Source organism: Toxotes jaculatrix, chromosome 4, assembly GCF_017976425.1.
Source record: "Toxotes jaculatrix isolate fToxJac2 chromosome 4, fToxJac2.pri, whole genome shotgun sequence".
NCBI lineage: Eukaryota > Metazoa > Chordata > Actinopteri > Toxotidae > Toxotes > Toxotes jaculatrix.
The window spans coordinates 1,063,342-1,082,729 of record NC_054397.1 but is presented as its reverse complement, the minus strand read 5'-3'; the positions used below and the strand labels follow the sequence as shown (position 1 = coordinate 1,082,729).

General features: G+C 47.9%; 2 protein-coding genes across 2 annotated transcripts; one reads left to right on the top strand and one right to left on the bottom strand.

Moving 5' to 3' along the window:
- Nucleotides 1–860: 860 nt before the first annotated feature.
- zgc:172076 lies at nt 861–4,973 on the top strand. The gene is made up of 9 exons (XM_041035439.1): nt 861–918; nt 1,473–1,519; nt 2,466–2,664; nt 2,765–2,922; nt 3,075–3,207; nt 3,301–3,457; nt 3,719–3,842; nt 4,198–4,387; nt 4,741–4,973. The coding sequence occupies exons 1-9, from the start codon at nt 903–905 to the stop codon at nt 4,899–4,901; spliced, it is 1,185 nt and encodes a 394-aa protein (XP_040891373.1). The 5' UTR covers nt 861–902; the 3' UTR covers nt 4,902–4,973.
- A 2,624-nt stretch (nt 4,974–7,597) lies between these two features.
- mark1 (MAP/microtubule affinity-regulating kinase 1) lies at nt 7,598–19,215 on the bottom strand. The gene is made up of 18 exons (XM_041035398.1): nt 18,805–19,215; nt 14,445–14,648; nt 13,212–13,265; nt 12,899–12,947; nt 12,757–12,822; nt 12,486–12,556; nt 11,507–11,563; nt 11,156–11,290; nt 10,610–10,711; nt 10,361–10,480; nt 10,013–10,112; nt 9,741–9,853; nt 9,451–9,592; nt 9,061–9,194; nt 8,862–8,947; nt 8,636–8,785; nt 8,284–8,550; nt 7,598–8,178 (listed from the first exon to the last, which is right to left on the bottom strand). The coding sequence occupies exons 1-18, from the start codon at nt 18,853–18,855 to the stop codon at nt 7,836–7,838; spliced, it is 2,244 nt and encodes a 747-aa protein (XP_040891332.1). The 5' UTR covers nt 18,856–19,215; the 3' UTR covers nt 7,598–7,835.
- Nucleotides 19,216–19,388: the final 173 nt, after the last annotated feature.

The following is a 19,388-nucleotide window of genomic DNA, read 5'->3' as shown; positions in this document are numbered from 1 at the left end:
CAGCATCAGTCTTTTCAGCAAAATGTCCCAAAGCGACGTGTTTATGGTTGAGTGACAGCGCCCTCTATCAGCCGCTATCATCATGACTGGAGCAGAGGAAGATGTCAGGTGACAAAACACTGGACTTAAATGCAGGAGGCCACCGTTTGTTTGACCACGATCGCTCTGAGCCACGAGTTTTTTATGGATGATGAGGCTCCTCTTACTTTAGCAAAGTGCTAATTTTAACTCAACCGGTGATCCTACCCTAACCAATGCTAACTCTAACCAGTGCTAACTCTAACCAATGCTAACTCTAACCAATGCTAACTCTAACCAATGCTAACCCTAACTAATGCTAACCCTAACCAAGTTCTTTTTATTCCTAAACCAAACCAAACCAAACCTTTCCCATATATTTACTAGTATTTGTTTCACCTTCCTGCAGCCTTCCTACTCTATTGTGCTTTTTAGGTTTACACTGAACGAAACATATAACAAATGTATCTCAGTCTTTTTCTAAGTTTGATTTGTGTTTAAAGAGGCCTGACTCACAAACTGCCCTCGCCTCAGTGAAATCACAGATAAAGTTTTTGTTCTCTCTCTCTGAAATAACACACGTGCAGTAATGTGTCCCACATCATGATCAAATGAACGAATGTTTAAATGCTTAGCCAGCTTTAAATTTCAGAGGAGAACATGATGTCACACATTGCACTGATGGATGAGAGCATGAACGCTCACTCTCTCACACAGACACACACACAGCAGCAGTGCAGTTATAAATATACAGGCTGACATTGTTTGGACTGTAACTGGAGCCCTGCAGGACGAGCTGCTCTGGACCAGCACCACTATTCTTAGAGCCTTTGTTGTGCTGACGACCGTGTGTGTGTGTGTGTGTCTGCCATCGCACTGACGACATGTGGAAGGTCAAACGTGAGTGTCCCATCGTTTTCACTGCATGCCTCTGAGTTTTTCACTCGCAGCACTAACTGGCTGTTACAGGTTCTTATACCTGAGTGTTGAAAGGTTTGTCCCACCCACACAGAGGTGAAGTGCTGGACTCTGTCCTGTGGTTCCTGAATGTCTCTTTTTGACTTTATACAAGATAAACTTCATGTTCTTCACACGTGTTCAGTTTCAGTGTGGAGCCTTTAATCTGATTAACCACCACCGACAAACGTGTGGTTAGAAAACACTGGGAGGATGTGTAGGTTGAATAAGCTCCTCATTTTCTCTGATTCTCTGACCACATGCTCAGTTAACTGGTTTTAAGTGATAATTGGTTTTATCTTCGCTCACATCACAATTTTCCAGTTTATTTCAAAATCAGACGAGATTCACTCACTGATTCATCCAAAATAAAAAAGTATAATTAAAGAATCTGTCATATTATAGATTATATCTGTAAAACAAAGAGATGAAGAGTGATAATCCCTGAGCCCCATTTAAAAAAAGCATCAGTGTTTAACATTTTGCTTTTGTTCCAGCTCCAGCTGTTTTTCCTATGGAGACGAGGTACCGGCCGATTTTAGAGGTAATGATAGCGAGAGTGTGAAACACCTTCAATAACAACGGAAACCTGAAGCTAAACTGTGTATTAACTGATTATAATCAACATGACTGAGAGCTGTGTGGATTACAGTGCTCCCGTTCTCTGAGAGGTTCTGACTAACTGATTAATCCGGTCGTGGTGGGTTCTCCTTCTTCCCTGTTCACCGCCTCTGAATTTTCTCATCGTTAAATAAACAGAGATCACTGAAACAGAATGAATGAGCAGAAAGCAAAAACAGATTTAACTCATTTTCACCGGGACTGTTATTTTTCCACAAATAAAATCTTATGTCATCAGAATAATTTAGCTGAAGAAATGGAAGAAAGGAAACTCTGTGCTTGTGACACCTGCATTTAAAAACTTGACCACCAGGTGAAACAGTCTCACCTGAAGGTCCATCTGGTCTCTCCTCCGGGACACGATCCCCTGCAGCAGATGATGGTGATCACATTTCCATTCCTCTTAGCACTTGAAGGCCCTGACTCTGACCCAGGGTCCCAGTGTGATGGAGCTCTCCACGGATGGCCCTGTGGAAGAACAGCTGCTGAAAGGACCCAGCGGTGAGATTGTTTCATCTCCTGTCGTTTCCAAAGCTGAGAAAGAACTTTCAACCGGAACTTTAAAGCCAACATCGATGAGAAGTCCTTCAAAACCCAGAGGAATAGAGCTTTGTGGAGAGACGGCAGCTTCCAAGAAACTTTCCATCTCAATCCTACCACCTGCTTTTACCCTCTGCCTCAGTGTACTTTTTGGTAGAACCCACATCTTTGAATCATTCGAAGCAGCAACAGCCCAAAGTGTCTCCTGTCTTCCTTATTTTTCCAGAGCTCAGTGAGATCTAACTCTGCATGACGCATGGATAAACTAAGATGTTAAACACTGCTGAAACCCGGTGGCACCGTCCTGATTAACAGCTCTGTGCCTTCAGAGTTTGGTTCCCCCTGATCCCATGTCCCAGTTCCACCTGAAGAGGGGTTCCCCCGAGGAGGAGTTTCCTGACCTGTGTAGAAACTGCACCTGGATGGGACGGATCCTCACCCCGGCCATGTACCGCCGACAGTTCAACCGCTGCACCCACAGCGGAGTCATCTTCGACGACGTCATCCGCCCGGGCCTGGAGGATCCAGGTGATTTCACTGTCTCTGTTTGGTTTAGGAGGATTTGGAAGGACAGTCAGTGTTAATCAGCTGATCTGTCCATCAATCTGTAACGTTCGTGTGTGTGAAGGTGAGTGGTCAGGTCCTGTGTCTGTGGGGTGTGTCGCGGGCGACGCCCAGTCCTACATCCTGTTCTGTGACTTCTTCGATCGAGTCATCGAGGCGTATCACGAACACAAGATCACCAGCCAGACGCCAGAGAGCGACTTCAACCACGATAACCTGAAGGTTTGAGCAGGTTTGAACTCGTCAGGTCACAGAGGTCTGACAGGAAATGGCAGAAAGTGACGGCTGATGCTCACAGTGCTTCAGCTGTAAGCCGCCACTGTACCTGCAGAGTGTAACTGACAGTGTGTGTGTGTGTGTGTGTGTGTGTGCAGGGGGGTGATGACTTGGACAGGTCGTATGCTGAACACTGTGAGGTGAGCGTTGTTCGAGGCGTTGAAGACTTCTGCTTCCCGACACACTGCAGCCGGGGAGAGCGCAGACAGCTCCTCACACTGGCCAGGAGAGGTACTGCGAGCGTGTGACCCTCTGCAAACTGATCCTACACCAGCAGGTTCAGCTGCCGTGAACCAGCCGACCAGAGTTTCCTCTCTTTCTCAGCTCTGCAGCAGCTGGAGGAGGAGGAGCTGCCGGGTCGACTCCTTTTATTGGAGGAGCTGAACCAGGAGCAGCAGAGGGAGCTGAACCTGAACCCTCCGTCATCCTCCCAGCTCCGGACTGGCGTGGCCCGCGACTGGCCTGATGCCAGGGCTGTCTGGTCAGTCTGCTACAGTCTGTGTGAGAAACGCTATAGCTCAGGTGGTAGAGCAGGTCAGCCAGCTCCACGGATCAAACTGTTCTTATGAAAGGATGGAAATTGCTTCAGATGTGTGTGTGTGTGTGTACGTGGGGGAAAACCTAACCCCTGCATTAAAGTAAAGCAAAACCACCATCCACTCAGACCTGAACCTGAGAGACCGGGGATTCAAAGCCTGGTGCAAGATGCCAAATATCATGTGTTGTTCCCTGATTTTTGCAGGGTCAGTAAAGACGGCAGCCTTGTGGTCTGGGTCAACATGGAAGACCACCTCAGACTGGTGTCTACACGAGACGATGCCAACATCGCAGAGGCGTTTAAACACATCTGCATCCACCTGCAGAAGGTCAGCGGCGGGTCTGGTGCTCAGGAAGGGCCAACATCTCACTGAGACTGAAGTTTTTAAATGTAAACATCAATACAAGTTGAACCGTGTCTAAGATTATTTCTGTTTAAAAAGTTACCATCAGTCAAAATATTGTCTCAGTTCTCCGCCTTGAAATCTTGTATCTGTGAAGGTAACGTATAATTTAAAAAATGTTTGTGATTGTTGGAAGAGTTTAACCCGTCAGAAACGTTCCCTGTAGTTAGTTCTAAAAAAAAAATCCTTGATGTTCCTTCAGAGGGAAAAGGAGTTTCTGAGCTCTTGACCTTTGACCTTCAGTCTCTGATGGTTTGCTTCCCTCGTCCCGTGTCTCCAGCTGGAGGCGTACTACAGACGGCTCAGACACCCGTTCATCTGGAAGCAGCAGCTGGGATGGGTGACGAGCTCTCCGGCCGACGTGGGGACGGGTCTGAGGATCAGCGTCCGCCTCAAACTGCAACACCTTCCCAAGCACAGACGCCTCCAGGACATCCTGAGGAGACTGAGGATCCGCATGGACAAAACAGGTACAGAGGGAAGGCCCAGGTCGCTCGAGATTTGGTGGCAGTATGTGATCCGTGTTCGGTTCTGGGTTAGGCGCTGAAAATCTATAGCTGCTAAGTTACAGATCCAGGGTTTCACACAGGGTTTGGTGGCGGAGGCACCTCGGGTGAATTAAAGAATACATCCACTGCTGTCAGAGGAAATCAATCTCATCTTTTATCTTTAGGGAAAATGAAAGAGAGATTTTAGTTTGATGTCTGATTTCTCTGATTTCCTCTGACCCTCTTTGCCTCTTTTACCTATCTATTTTCCCAGAATCCTCTTTGCTTTCGTTGAGATCAAACTCTCAACAGCTCAAACTTACCTATTTTCCCAGAATCCTCTGTGCTGTATCTTGTGAGCAACGCGGTGACCTTCGGCCCGAGCGAGGTGGCACTGACCCAGCTGGTGGTGGACGGGGTCAAGCTGCTCATCGCCATGGAGAAGAGGCTGGAGACCAACGGAGATATCGATGAGCTTGTTCCTACACAGAAGTAGATCTGGATGATGATTGGCTGGAATGAGATGGCTGGTTGACCAATAGGATGGAAGTGTGTAACTGGAGTTACTATAGGATCATATCATGTTATTCATGTTTCTGTTGCTAAAATAACCAGAGCTCAGACCTGAGGTTACACTCTGACTTCTTTTAACATCGTTTACTTCAAAATAAAACAGGAAATACAATACTTCAACATTATCTGAACTGTCCTTTAACCAGTAAACATTTTTTAAGAAACCTGTCTGGAGCTCTGACATCCCCGTCTCACAGGTGAGACAAAGAGAGTGTGTCCTCATTGTATTAGTGTGAGTCTGGATTTTATTTAGACGTAACTCTCAGCTGTGCAGCCATTTTGCCGCCCTCCACTCCTCTGATGTTTCGATCCAGATCAGACCGAAGCTGAAAAACAGAAAAACACGACATGAATGGGGCAAAGATTCAGCAGCGGTGTGGGTGAGTGGTGTTCCAGCCTTTTCCCACCTCCTGTAAACACTGACCACAGACTGAGCTCGACCACAAAGCTTCAGCTGAACAACCTTAACTACACTTTAAGGAATTTTCACACCTGGTGGCTTCGAAAGGTTTTTGCTTCCTGGACTTCAGACTGATTCTGCTGAGAGTTCGGTGACTGGTCCAGAGATCCACCAGAAAAACCCGGTCTGGAGTCTCCTGCTGGAGGGTAAGGCTGAAAGCTGAGAGAGGTTAGTACGTGAACAGGTCACATTACACATGTAAGTCACTGTGTACAGTGAGTATGAATACAGAGTGTACAAACCCTGGCTCATGTCCTCAGTCAGGTCTTCTTGCAGAATAAACATCGTTCAGCAGCATTTTAACAGCTGTGATCCCAAAATGAATCACGGTGAAAACGTTTCATTCAGGTGCTTTTTATTTCAAATGAATCTATCATGGCTACACTGGACTCCGCTACTGTCCTGTCGGCGACAAGCCTGACCAATCAGAGGCAGTCGCCAGGTACACGCTACTATCTGACAGCTGAGGTGAAGGCGATTTTCAAGTAAGAGGCTCAGATTTTTCCCACGACATGAAAAAAACATCACATACAGACGCTGCACATCTTAACCTCTCTCGTCCCCGTCAGGCTGGGACCTTAGATTTGCATTGTTTGTTCCCTTCCTGGGTTTAAGTGCTACATCATACAGTACGAAGTGTTCTCCAGCTTCAGTGACGACGGAGAACCATTGACAGAGAACCCTCAGGAGAGAAGAGCGCAGCGAATCAGTGGCTCTGTTGATTTACAGCCAACGATCAGCGGGAAAATAATTAAAGATATACAAAACAAAAACAAACAAAAACAAACTGCTCTGACGCTCGAGTACAACTGAATGCATCAGGAACTCAAAGCTGTACAATCAGAAGGCAGTAAGTGGTGGAACAGATACAGCTTTGGTGCGATTCTGTGTTTCCTCCTCATCAACAAACTCCACGTGCAGACCCACAATGCAACACTGCCCGTCTCCTGTTAACATTCACTGTGTGTGTGTGTCACAGTCTCAGTAAAACACAAGCCCGTTAGATCTGAATGTTCAGGTGGAACCGACGGACTCACGTGTTGATGGTTGGATTCTGCACGAGATTTGTTGATGACAGAAAAACACAGAGCACCAGACTGATCCTCTGCGTCTGAACAGGGAACACGTAAATGGAAAACAGGATTTGCTTTGCTGAACCTGACGAGCACTGAACGTCTCAGAGGCGTAGTTTCCGGTTTATGCTCCCGTTCAACAGCAACATAAACTCGACCGCCAGTTTTATCTCACGGATAAAAGCCCTGAAAAATAAGATTAAAGGAACATTTTCAGAGGTGGAAAACAAATAGAAGAAGAAGACGACAGCGTCGGCCGAGTAAAAACAGAATGTACACAAACCGATTTATCATCATAACAATAACTCAGCAAAAAAATAAAACACATTCTGTTCGGTCAACGTGGGAAAAGATTCACGGAGCTTTACAGTTTGTGTCTGAACCGCCAGGAAACGCTGCTGAGCTCTGAGATCATGTCCAACGCTCCAATATTATTGCAATAGTATGAACATCATCCAGAAGGGGAGCAAAAGGGCGTGCTGCTTCAGGAGGTCAGAGGTCACGGACGTCACATTTCCTCAGTGATACAACAGCCTGATTGTTCATCACGTCCCGTGACTCATTACCTTTGCTGCCAACTGTGCAACTTCTAGCATGCGTAGCATAGCATAGCGTGGCTGAGGCCACAAATGAAAAGACTTCAGAATGAGCACCTGGTGACAGGTAATCGTCTTTAGACTGTTGCTCCATGTTTAGCCACTGTTCTGCTTTTGTACACGTCACATGACGGGAAGCTGCACAGGTGGAGCAGAGGTAATGTTTCACCTGACGGTTTACCTGCACTCCAGACACCAGATTACTGTGAGCAGTCGGGTTGGAAACTGCATAATGTGTTGACATGCGCTGCAACATTACTGTAACTCAGATGTTTCCTGTCCCGGCTCTGACATGCAAACTGCTCGCTCACAGGAAACTCGTCAGGTTTCTCCTGCAGAAATCTGCCGGTGTTAATCAGCTTTAATCCCTTTGACCTGACTGAGTTTCATTTTAGTTTCAGCTTTTGGAAAAACCAGGTTTCTTAAGTGCATGTAAACACAGTGATCAATCAACGGGCTGGAACACTGAGGGACGAACCACAACCTGCCGAACGTCTGAGCCGCCATTCCTTTTAATATTTGGTTTCACTGGCATCAACATTTAGTGATAACATCAAACAACAAGTGTGTTGAGTATAATAAGGTATATTCTCTGGGAGTCATACAGCAGTTAGCCTGGAATAGTGCTGATCACAAGATGGCCGCCGTCACTTGGAGGGCCGTCGCTCTTTGAAGAAGAGGAGCAGAGGTATTCTCCTCGAAGTGTTGAAGGATAAAGTGGGCGTCGTTCACAGCCTGAGCTCGTTGGCCACTTTGGAGGCGATGTTTTTGAAGGCGATGGACGTGCCGGAGATCCTTTTAAACCGCACGCCGTTGAGCGAGAGGCGGGGCAGTTTGCACACCTCCATCTCCCATTGGACCAGAGTGTCCTGCCGAGCATCGCCGTGGACGCAGAACAGCAAGTAACGCTCGCGCTGCTCGTAGTCACAGTTATTGGCGTCCAGAACCCTCCGGATCTCCTTCATCATGTCCCCTGGCTCCATGGAAGACGTGGTCTTCATGCTCCAGGTGAACCGCAGGGAACGAGGCTTGGAGTCCCGCGCTTCCTCTTTAGGTTCGCCTGAGAAACTCCTGAAGGAAGGAAACCGAACAGACAGCATGAACGGACCAAAGGACACGAAGACACAGGATTTTCATCCCTGAGCAGACAAAGTCAGATCGCTCGCTCTCACTGACCTGCGGACAAACTTGGAGGTGATCTTTCCGATGAGGGAGGAGGAGGTGCCGCGGCGGGGCGTGGCCAGCGATGCGGCGGCGTGCTGTGACAGGCTGGGTGAGGCCGGGGGACCGTTGTACGTGGCGGGTCGTCGGTCTCGGAGCTGAGCGCCGTGGAAGGTGGAGCGGCTGGAGGAGCCGCGGGGGAAGCGGCTCCGGTCCGGCGTGGTGCTGCTGCTACTGGTGACGCTGAAGGCTGAGGGCGAGGCCGGGGGCTGGTGGGCGGAGCTGGGGGCGGGAGCAGAGCGATGTAAAAACGACAAGTTCACTGAAACGTTTCACCGCTGTGACGAGACACGAAAAGTGTTTTCACCTCTGATACTCTGCGTTGTCGTCGATGGGAGGGAGGCAGGACTTCATGGGATGCCCCGACGCTGACATGGACTTGACATGACGGGGGCGTGTGGAAGAGACGGCTGCCCCCGGTGATGGGGAGGGGGAAGCTGCAGGTACCTCAGGTAGACTGAAACAGAGACAGATGAGTTATTGATTTGGAAAATCAGCATGTGATCAGTCTCAACCCACAGATTCCATCTCACCTGCTGTCCTTCCCGTTGGGAACAGCCGCCGAGTGACGCTCAGCGCTCGTCCTCTCATAAACATACGTGTTCCTCCGAGTCATGCTCTACAACACAAAGACAGTGGGGGGGTTACTTTAACGTCCTGTCTGACCTTTGACCTTGTTTTAAACTTGGTATTTGTATTCGTTGGTTAAAACCAGAGTCTGTTTCCTCTCACCCCTGAAGCTGTGGCTGACTTCCTGCGGTCTGGGGCTCCCATGGGTGAGGCGGGCTCTTCCCTCCTGTCGCTCTCTACGCTGTTGGCGTGGCTACGCTTGGTGTAGGAGACGGGCGGAGGGATAGAGGGCGCCACTGGGACACAAAACACAGAGAACGCAAACACTGATGCACAACTGTGGTTAATTTAATCTAATGTAAGTACAAGGTCCCGGAAAAGCTGAACAGACCCTGTGGTTCTGATCTGTGAACGGCTGATCCGTGAACGGCTGAACCATGAACGGCTGATCCGTGAACGGCTGAACCGTGAACGGCTGATCCGTGAACGGCTGAACCGTGAACAGCTGATCCGTCAACGGAGCAGACAGATTCTGATTGGACGTGAACTCACCGTGGTCGCTGAAGCGCCGCTGCTTCTGACTGGTCGGAGCGTTGCGAGAGTGGGCGGGGGAATGACTGGAGCCGTTGATGTCGCTGCAGGGGCGTGACCTTTGAACCAGGTTACTGCTGGACAAAGACTCTGTGCCTTCACACTGGTGGAGAGGACAGAGGATTCTGGGTAGAAAACTGGCTCATTTTCAGACTGAGCAGATGAGACAGCTTTTCCTGTTCTAGCGGAGCGAGGCTAACAGTTTCCCCGTGGCGCTGAGCGAAGCTAGGCTAACAGTGAATGCAACACACCTCAGCAGGTTTCCTCCCCAGCAGCAGGTACGTTGCCATCACCTCGTTGTATTTCTGACCGTCCAGCGCCTTCACCACTTCCTCCTGAGGGAAGCCCATCGTCGCCATCAGCTCTGATTGGTCAGAGAACAAATTATCTCAAAATGTAACAAAAAAAGTTTGGAGCTTGGCTGAGACGGAAAAAGTTCAACGATTAATCGAGAAGAAGAAGTCGTGCCTGATCAGCTGCTCAGTGTGTGAACGGTGTGTGTGTGTGTGTGTGTGTGTCAGACCGATGCGTTCCCGGTCGCTGAAGTCTTGCTCAGGTTCGGTGTAAGGTTTCAGCCCCTCGTTCTCATGTCCGACGTTCATCCATCGATCTTTCATGATTTGCTGAGAAACAAACGACAGGAATCACTGCAGCTTTTAAACTTCACAGACTGACTCCCAGCTCAAAGTCCTGTGCACTGCATTTCTATTGAATTCTGAAGAAACAGACATATCTGTGTATTTGTGGCTGACAGATGCTTTTTAAGGGTTTCTGATTGCAGGTTTCTGATTGCAGGTTTCTGATTGCTGGTTGCTGGTTGCAGGTTGCTGGTTGCAGGTTGCTGGTTCTACTCCCTGAGCCTGTGTTTTACCTGAAGGCTGCCTCGTTTCCCGGGGTTTAGGACCAGCAGCTTCTTCAGTAGATTTTCACAGTCAGTCGACATGTAGAAGGGAATCCGGTACTTTCCTCTGAGAACACGCTCCCTCAGCTCCTACACACCCAGACACACACAGACACACACACTGTGTGTTAGCATCCTGTCGCTTCGTCCATCAACAGAAACTGAAGCAGCAGCTACTCTGACAATCAGCGGCTTGTTTAAATCATTTGTTCAATCTACCTTCAGGTTCTGTCCGTCGAAGGGCAGCGAGCCGCTGACCAGCGTGTAGAGAATCACTCCCATGCTCCAGACGTCCACCTCCGGCCCGTCGTACTTCTTCCCCTGCAGGATTACAGAACTACATTACCCAGCAGCCCACTGCTCTCACAACACACAGTTCACCGTCTTCAGGTGCTGAATTTTCACCCTTTGATTCAATTATTCTGCCATTTTAAATTCATAAAGTTTCATTTCCAACTGAATCAGTCCAGTTTTATCTCCTGACTCAATACGTCAGGACACACTTTCATTAAACACAGTCCTGCAGGACAAGTTTTCAAAGTTTGGTCTCATTGTCTCTAAAGTTTTTTCTGTTGCTTTTTAAAAAGAACTTGTGTTAGGGTTGAAATTCAGTGTAGAGTAACATGTGTTAAGGTTTCTGTTGAAAAATGAAAACAGAATCAGTGTGATTATTAAAAACTGTGCCTCCTCACACAAACACAACAGTTATCATACACAGTTTTGTACACCTGGCCCCAGGTGTGGTGGGCGGGGCTGAGCGTTCACCTGGAAGAGTTCGGGTGCAGCATACGGAGGAGAGCCGCAGAACGTGTCCAACTTGCTGCCCACGGTGAACTCGTTACTGAAGCCAAAGTCTGCGATCTTAATGTTCATGTCGGCGTCCAGCAGGAGGTTTTCTGCCTGAAGACGAAAAAAAACTTTATTTAACCATAAAATAAAGACACTCAGGATTTTCAATGTTTGTTCGAGTGAGAGACAAGAGACGATTCATTTCAGAAAACAGGATCAGTGTGACGGAAAAATAATCTGATGACGTTCAAAGATTAATGATCAGAACCACCGGTTTTATTGTGTGTATGTGTGTGTGAGTGTGTATGTGTGTGTGTGCGTGTGTACCTTGAGGTCTCGGTGTACGATCCTCTTCTGGTGACAGTACTGCACTGCTGACACGATCTGACAGAAACAAGTGATTCAGGAGGAGGAAGAGACGTTAACGACCCATCACAGTGTCATTCACAGTTTGTCCAGAGGGTGGCAGCATAGGGAAGCACACACTGCTCCCTCAACCAAAGGGTTTTACCCTCGCTATGGTGGCCTTCTGAGGACATCTCAGAGGCAGATTGTCAGGCTCAGATCTTCACCGTCCAACTGGACTTTGAGCTCTATGAACAGCTCAGAGAGCAGCGAACATCTGCAGCGAACATCTGCAGCAAACATCTGCTCTGTTTCTCCAGCAGCAGTGTTTGTGTTTGACCACAGCTCCGTGAGCTGCTGCGCTAATGGACCAATAATGAGACTGATTCATTTTATTAGTGGTTACTGTACTCTGAGTTATCCTGTGTGTGTGTGTGTGTGTGTGTGTGTGTGTGTGTGTGTGTGTGTATAAAGACAGAACACCAGAGGACACTGTTCAAAGCATCATGGGAAAACATGAAAAACTCACGCAGCTCACAGACTGTGGGTCACAGGGACGTGACACGGCCTCTGACAGGAAAATAACATGTAATCTAATGCTAACGTGACGTTTCTGTCTGTTCATGTGCAAACTGAAGATGTAAAAACAGGTGGATGGAAACACACCTGCTGAGTGAAGGGGCGGAGTTAAGACCCCGACCCTGCACAGGAAACCCTCGTCGCATCTCTCACTCATTTCGTCTCCACTATCGCTTTATATCATGTCTTCAAAATAATAAATGCGTGTTTGTTAGAGGTGATTAAATCTGACGGCAGGAGTCCAGCTGACAGGTGAACCACCTGGTAGGTCACATGACTGCGTGATTTCACCTGTGTGTGATCACAGTGGCCTGTGGGTGGCTGAGCTTCCCCTGAATGCAACACTCATCCGCTGACCAGGGCACAGCTGTTATGAGCTCACCTGGCGGAACTTGGCTCTGGCCTCCTTCTCCTTCATTCGTCCATGAGCAACCAGGTAGTCAAAGACCTCACCTACAACACAGACAGACAGACGGACAGACAGACAGACAGACAGACAGACAGACGGACGGACGGACGGACGGACAGACAGAGACGGACAGACAGACAGACAGACAGTCAGACAGGTGTGCTGTGATCCATCTCTACCTTCTGGAAACAGAAACCTCTGGATGACTTTATCGTGGCGTTTCCTGGTCACGAGCTGGTCTTACCTCCGCTGGCGTACTCCATGACCAGGTACAGAGTCTTCTCCGTCTCAATCACCTCAAACAGTTTCACTGAAAAACAACAGACGCAGCATGAAACTGCTGCTGATCCTGACTTTTTGTTTGTGATGTGGGGGAGCAGACTCACCGATGTTTGGGTGGTTGAGGATCTTCATCACGCTCACTTCCCTGAAGAGCTGAAGACATAATGTGAATCAGTGAAGCTGAACCTTTAACACGGTGAGAAATCAGAGCCACTCTGAGAGGCTAGCAGTTTCCCCCTGCTTCCAGTCTTTGTGCTAAGCTAGGCTAACCACGTCCTGAAACTGGTATCCATCTGACAGAGGATAAACAGTCTCCTCCCATGATCCCCTGGACCTTGACGTGTAGCCCTGATTGGCTCAGACAGAGCTGCATCGACAGACTTCAGGTGTTTTTACAGGTGAGAGGTGAGAGCGTACCTTCTGCAGGCTGGTGGGGTTCAGCTGAGTTTTGTCGATGATCTTGATGGCGACCTGCGGTCCACAGAGACATGTTAGTATGTTTAACTCAACATTTAGGAAACAAACGATCTTCATTCTTTTCATTAGAAACAGAAGTTTGACATCATAAGATCCGTTCACTCCAGTTCCTGTGAGACGGTCTGACACAGGTCTTTAATAATTAATAACTACACTCGGAAACGCTGCTGACTCCTGCTTTTTCTTTTTGTTTGATTCTTGAATTTTCCAGCTTCGTGACTCCTCCTGTCTCATCTTTCACCTGTGCCTTTATGTTGTTTACATAAAGTGCAAAATAAACTTCATCTTCTATTAAACCTAAATGTTTCAATCAATCCTGTGAAGCTGTATCAGTTTCCTGTTTCCTGTTCTGTTTTTGCCTTTTTCCTCCTCACAACAGGAAACAAACAGATCTAAGTGAAACACTGAACTGGACTGTCCTGAAAAGCGCTGTGTGATGTTGTGTGTCACAGCTGTTAAACACAGGAAAACGCTGAGTCAGCAGGAAGCTCCAACAGGATAAAAGCTCCGAGTTTTATTCAGGCTCGAGTCCAAAAACCACTTAACACGTGAATCAATGGGATTAAAATCGACTGCAGCAGGGAGACGTTAAAACGCAGGGAATCAGCTGATTCAGGGGGCGTGGCCTCACTTTCACCATCAGAGCCAAAAATAGTCAACAGCCATCATGAAGTCAGAGCTGGAAACGTCCTCCGCTCACGTTAGCTCAGTCTCCTGAGACGGAAACACAGCAGCTGATTGGACGACTCTGACCTCTCTCAGAAAATGGATCTTAAAATAAGCAGAAAGCGTCACACGCTCTGTTTCATGTTCCGACCAATCGGCTCCGAGCTGCCGACGTCTGCAGCATCAGTAATTCATCCTGCAGCCGCCGCCTCCAGCTGATGATGTCACAGCGTCAAACCGATTTAACCCTTTGACTCCCTGACGTTCAGAGGCACTGCTGCTCCCGGTTAATTAGTTACACAGGGTTTGGTGCTAATTATAATGGAAGTGGAGAAGGTGTTTAGCACCTGCTCCTCACGTTCTTGTGTCAGTCTCCATCACGGTTTCATGCACAGCTTAATAACTTCAGCAGCACTGTCAGAGCCTGTGAACAGCTGGAAACCTCTGCTGCAGAGAATAAACAGTGTAATCTCATGGACCAGTGAAACCAGTGCGTTGTGTTCTCACCTCTCGGCCGGTCAGCGTGTGTCGGGCCAGTTTCACCTTGGCGAAGTTGCCCTTGCCGATGGTCTTCAGCAGACGGTAGTTACCAACGTGCGGCTGCTCGTCTGTGAGGGACGCCACAGAGCTGCGACATGGCGGCAGACTGTGGCGGCTCGATGATTTGGTGGGTGGAGTCGGCGGTTCGGGGAGCCCGTCTGAACGCTTTGGCTAAGAGAGACACACAAACATGTTTATTACACACATTTTCACTTATCCTGAACTGGGTTTGACTCAGTACCAATGAAAGGCTTTGAATCATCTGTGAGTAATGATCCTGCCACGCCCCCTGTGGCGTGTTCTTCAAATATGTAACTGACTTTTCAACAAAGCTGACAAAGTGAATAATCCACCTGTACGCAGACGATACACTTCTTTACTGCTCAGCGGAAATAACAGAGGAACGTCAGCACGCTCTAACAGAGGAAACAGAGGAAAGAGTTTTGTAGTTTAGAGTTAAACTGTCCAGAAACTCCTGAGCAGTCAGTGATGGGGTAAATATCTGTGAGCAGGTCTTCCTGTTTACGTCCTTAGGTGTGATACCGGATCCTTACCCACAGTGGAAGCTGCATTAGATCATCAAAATATTTATCGCTGCTTTGGGTGCGATAAGTAGATCAGAGGAGTTTGGAAACAGAAGAGTCCTCCTCCACAGTCTGAACCCCAGCGCTACGGAAGTGCACCAGCGAAAGACCAGCAAAGCTGCACGGCTCTTTAGAGACCACACAACCACACCACTGACATGAACGCACCCCCCACCCCCAGCTCCAGGCTCAGAGCGTCCCATCATAAACCTGAGTGTACAAGCAGGTCTATACTGCCTGTGGTTTCAGTCCAGGACAATAATAACAGAGTGAACTGTATTATCTGCTGCTGGCCGACGGCTGTCAGAGGAACTGGAGCTGACAGAAACCAGTCTGACAGCGTCTGAAGCAGCTGGAGGAGTCGACAGTGAGCAGGCAAATACCTCTACTGTTACACCACAGCACCATGAGTCACTGTGCACCGCTGCAGAGGACGGTCACTTACAGTCAGAGTCAGAGTCAGAGTCAGAGTCTCACTCTTTCAATCTTCTGCTCTGATGAATAAAAACTAATCACAGATGATCAACTCACTCGTGGACTCGCTTCTTCTGTCGACCTTTGACCTGAACATCTAGGGTTTGTGGGAAATGGTGTTTGTTTGAGGCCACAAAAATTATAAATATTGAATAAACTATTCTATATATATATATTTTTTTATAACTCTCCACCCTTGACTTGCTCGCTGTGGTGTTACAGAAAAGCATCAGAGAGCTGCTTCCACCACCGCCACAGTCCCGTCTCAGTTTGACCAGTTTGTCCTGGTGACGAGCAGCAGCTTCAAACAGGAAGTGCTTTTTATTTGTGGTTGAGGAGTCAGAGTCTGATGTAACCACAGAGACGGTTTGTTATTGAAAGAAAAATACAAAAATAGCGTCTTTTCCTTTCTTGGCTGTTACACAACTGATCTGAAGAAGAAAGGAAGAGACCCGGCAACAGAGAGCTGAAGTGAAAGCAGAACTTCCAGGTTCTGTTCCGGAGTCCTGACCCTCCTGATCCTCACCCCCCTGAGCCGACGCTCGAGAACAGAGGATGTGACCTTCACAGCAGCTTTACTCAGCGATTCGTCAGCTGCGGAGGCGTGAAAGTAGACGGGTGTGAACCGCTCGCTCTGCTCTTCTTATGTTACACAACTGCTTTAATCACGAAAACGACCGAGTGCAACACGACGAACGTCCCCCAGGAGACGCGGCCTGAACATGGGCTCTGATGTCTGACGGGTTACTGCTAGCATCAGTTAGCCGCTGTGCTAACCAGGATGAGTCAGGAGGACCAAACCACAGGGAGGTCAGAGGTCAGGATTTCAGTCCCTGTGTGACTTCATGTCTCATTACCGGGGGCGGGTGGGTGTGGGGGGTGGAGGACGGTTCCTCCCCCAGTGGTGGAATCCCATAGTAAACCTATGCGTTGCCATGGTGACACAGAAAGCCTCCAGCAGCTGATTTCACAGCTGAGCCAAAAACACAGCAGAGTGATTCATCACTGAGGAGAATGACTGTTTCATCCTCTCACTGTGGAGGACGGCACATGACCCGGTGACCGGGGTCACTGTGCCCCAACCCCCCCGACCCCCGACACACCCCCCCGTCCTCAGGAGACACGCTGAAACACACACTGGGCTCCCTGAGGCTTCGTCATTCGTGTTTCCTGCTGTGATGAGCTTCAGTCTCAGCTCAGACAGGAAAACGTTTCAGTTCAGTGCAGAGAATGGAAACACACCCGAGGGTCGGATTGTGTTCGTGAGTTCTCAGACTGATTCGATGAAGAACTGAACAGCTGAATCTTAAAAAGCCGTCGTGACATCGACGTTGATCGTTTGACTTCCAGACGACTGAGATGAACGAGCATCGCTGGGCTCCTGATATCACATCCTGCTGTGTATTTTGGGAAAAATCAATAGTAAACAGACAGTAGGAGCCAGAGGCAGCTGCTGAACGTCAGACTGAAGTGAAGGAGAAAAGATCTAAACTCTGCTGAGACGCAGGAGACAAGGACATGACTGGGCAGAAAGACTGTGTTCAGTTATACTATGAAGAATCTTTTTAACAGGCCAGTTTGAATTTGCTGCAGGACGGCGAGACCAAAGCACCCGTCCAAACGTCTCTCCTCAGGTTTGTCACTTCAAACCTTCTGAACTGGAGCTGAAATCAGAAATAAAATAAAAATTGATTTGAACTTAAACTGGATGTTCTTGGTTTTCTTCAGAAACTTTAGTGAATGAGACATGAATGAGACATGAATGAGACACGGTGGGGACCTGTAGGAGGAACTCAGAGGAGCCTGAGAACACACTGCTAGCATTCCTGCATTAGCATGACAATATGGAGGCTGTGTTTACCCAGCATTCCTTCAAGGTCCATCAGCCTCGCCAGCATCCCAACACCCACAACCCTGAGTCAGTTCACCTGTTCACACGCACATGAACACAACGTTATTCCACGGGTTTGATAGACGACCACGAGAAACACAACTCTGAACTTCTGACAGAGCTGCAGGTGAGCAAAACCTCTATGTCCATGTCCAGGTCCATGTCCAGGAAGTTTCACCTCCGCTACAGGACGGACATCAGCTCGTTTACGTGGCTAATGGTGTCAACCTGTCCAACTGTCCAACACCAGCTCCACATCAGCTCTGAAGCTGGTCCAGAGTCAGTCGTTTGAATTCTGCACACACGTCCTCCCAGGTGTGCACAAACACACCTGAGTGGGTAGTTCAGGGCGACTGGGAGATCAGAGAACTCTGAGTCAGCACTGCCCGCGTGGAAAGGAGGACTGATCAGAGACACTCTGCCACATCTTTAAATCCATCAAATCCACCGTCAACACTTTTCAGCTGGGACTATTTCCTCACAGGAAACAGTCTCCAGTCCGTTTTTACAGGGACTCTGCTCCTGAAAGACGTTTTTTTTATTTTTTCAAATACTCAGAAATCTGCCCTTTCTCCCCTGGGCTCGGGTCCAGGTCCAGGGCTCAGGTGGTCCAGGTCCAGGTGTGAAGAGGAATGTGTGGAATAAAAAAGATGACATCTGTGGTTCTGCTGCATCGATTTTCATTCTTTTTGTTTTAAAGTTTTGTTTTAGTTCCTGAGCTGGATTATACCAGTGAGTTTCAGGGTGAACTGACCTTTTAACATCTTTACTGTCAGTCCTGAGCAAACATGAGAATAAAGTTGGACATTTAAAAACTGCTACTGAGCAACGCCCTGACCTGCTGAAGGATCAATCAAACTGCTCGTCCCTGTGGAAACTGTCAGTGTTCAGTAATAATCAATAATCAAATAAATAATACAACTTTATCAGTAACAAAACTATGAAACTATCTGCAACTGTAAAACAAGAAATCTCCAACAAAAAATGTTAAACGTTTCAATGATAAAAATAATATTTTAGTAGTGATAACATTAGTTTAACGTTATCAATAACAAAACAAATAAATCCATTGATAAAATAAACGTCATCAATAATGAAATATTTAAACTCCATTAATTTAAAAAAAAACTAATAAAAGATCAATAATAAAAGCAATGAGCTCATCAATAATAAAGTCATTAACCTTCATTAATAAAACAATGATAATAAACTTCAATAAAATATTATTTAACTTAATCAGAAATTAAAATATTAAACTTCTTAAATAATGAACTATATCAATAATAAATAACAATAAAAACAAATACACTCATAATTCAATAAACTCCATCATCAATAACCAATAATCGAACCAGAGGAGGAACTGGAGCAGACTTACCGGTGCCTGTTCGGACTCGCTCACCGGTGTCAGAGGCGTCCTGCCGGACATCTTCCTGCTTTCCCTCCGCTGCTTTCTGCTCTCTTCAGTCCGGAACAAGCATCTCCTCCGCCGGCTGCTCTACAGCATCTCTCCCCGGGAACCGGGCCACCTCAGCGGGGCTCAGCTGGGAGGCTCCGCCGGCCGAAGGGACAGGGAGGCCGGGGCGGTGGCTACAGGAAGGCCCGGTGTTTGTGTCTGTGCGGGACAGAGACCCGCATGGAGACAAAGAGAGACAGAAAGGAGGACGAAGAGGAGGAAGAGGAGGAGGAGGAGGAGGAGGAGAAGAGTTACAGTAACGATCCTTCCCTCAGCTTCCAGCGGTTTATCAGGTCAAACAGCAGCACTGCGGAGCCGAACAAATGTCAGAGCTCCTCCTCCACCATCATCATCATCATCTTCATCATCGTCATCATCCTAAAATATCCCAGGATCCTCAGCTGCCTCCACTCACACACACGCCCTCCTCAGAGTCACCGCGCTCTGGGTTATTCCGTTCTCCCCACGGAAGTCTTTTATTTTGGAAGATTTTAACAGCGCTTTAT

What these genes read in the sequence shown, in the direction of transcription:
- zgc:172076 (XM_041035439.1), top strand. An exon ending in CCCGGGCCTGGAGGATCCAG is followed by an intron (nt 2,665 to 2,764) that starts GTGATTTCACTG and finishes GTGTGTGTGAAG; the next exon opens with GTGAGTGGTCAGGTCCTGTG. An exon ending in CCTCACACTGGCCAGGAGAG is followed by an intron (nt 3,208 to 3,300) that starts GTACTGCGAGCG and finishes TCTCTTTCTCAG; the next exon opens with CTCTGCAGCAGCTGGAGGAG.
- mark1 (XM_041035398.1), bottom strand. Translation starts at nt 18,855, where the DNA reads ATGTCCGGCAGGACGCCTCTGACACCGGTGAGCGAGTCCGAACAGGCA. An exon ending in CCAGAGCCAAGTTCCGCCAG is followed by an intron (nt 11,564 to 12,485) that starts GTGAGCTCATAA and finishes TGTTTCTGTCAG; the next exon opens with ATCGTGTCAGCAGTGCAGTA. An exon ending in AGTCAGCCACAGCTTCAGGG is followed by an intron (nt 8,948 to 9,060) that starts GTGAGAGGAAAC and finishes TTTGTGTTGTAG; the next exon opens with AGCATGACTCGGAGGAACAC.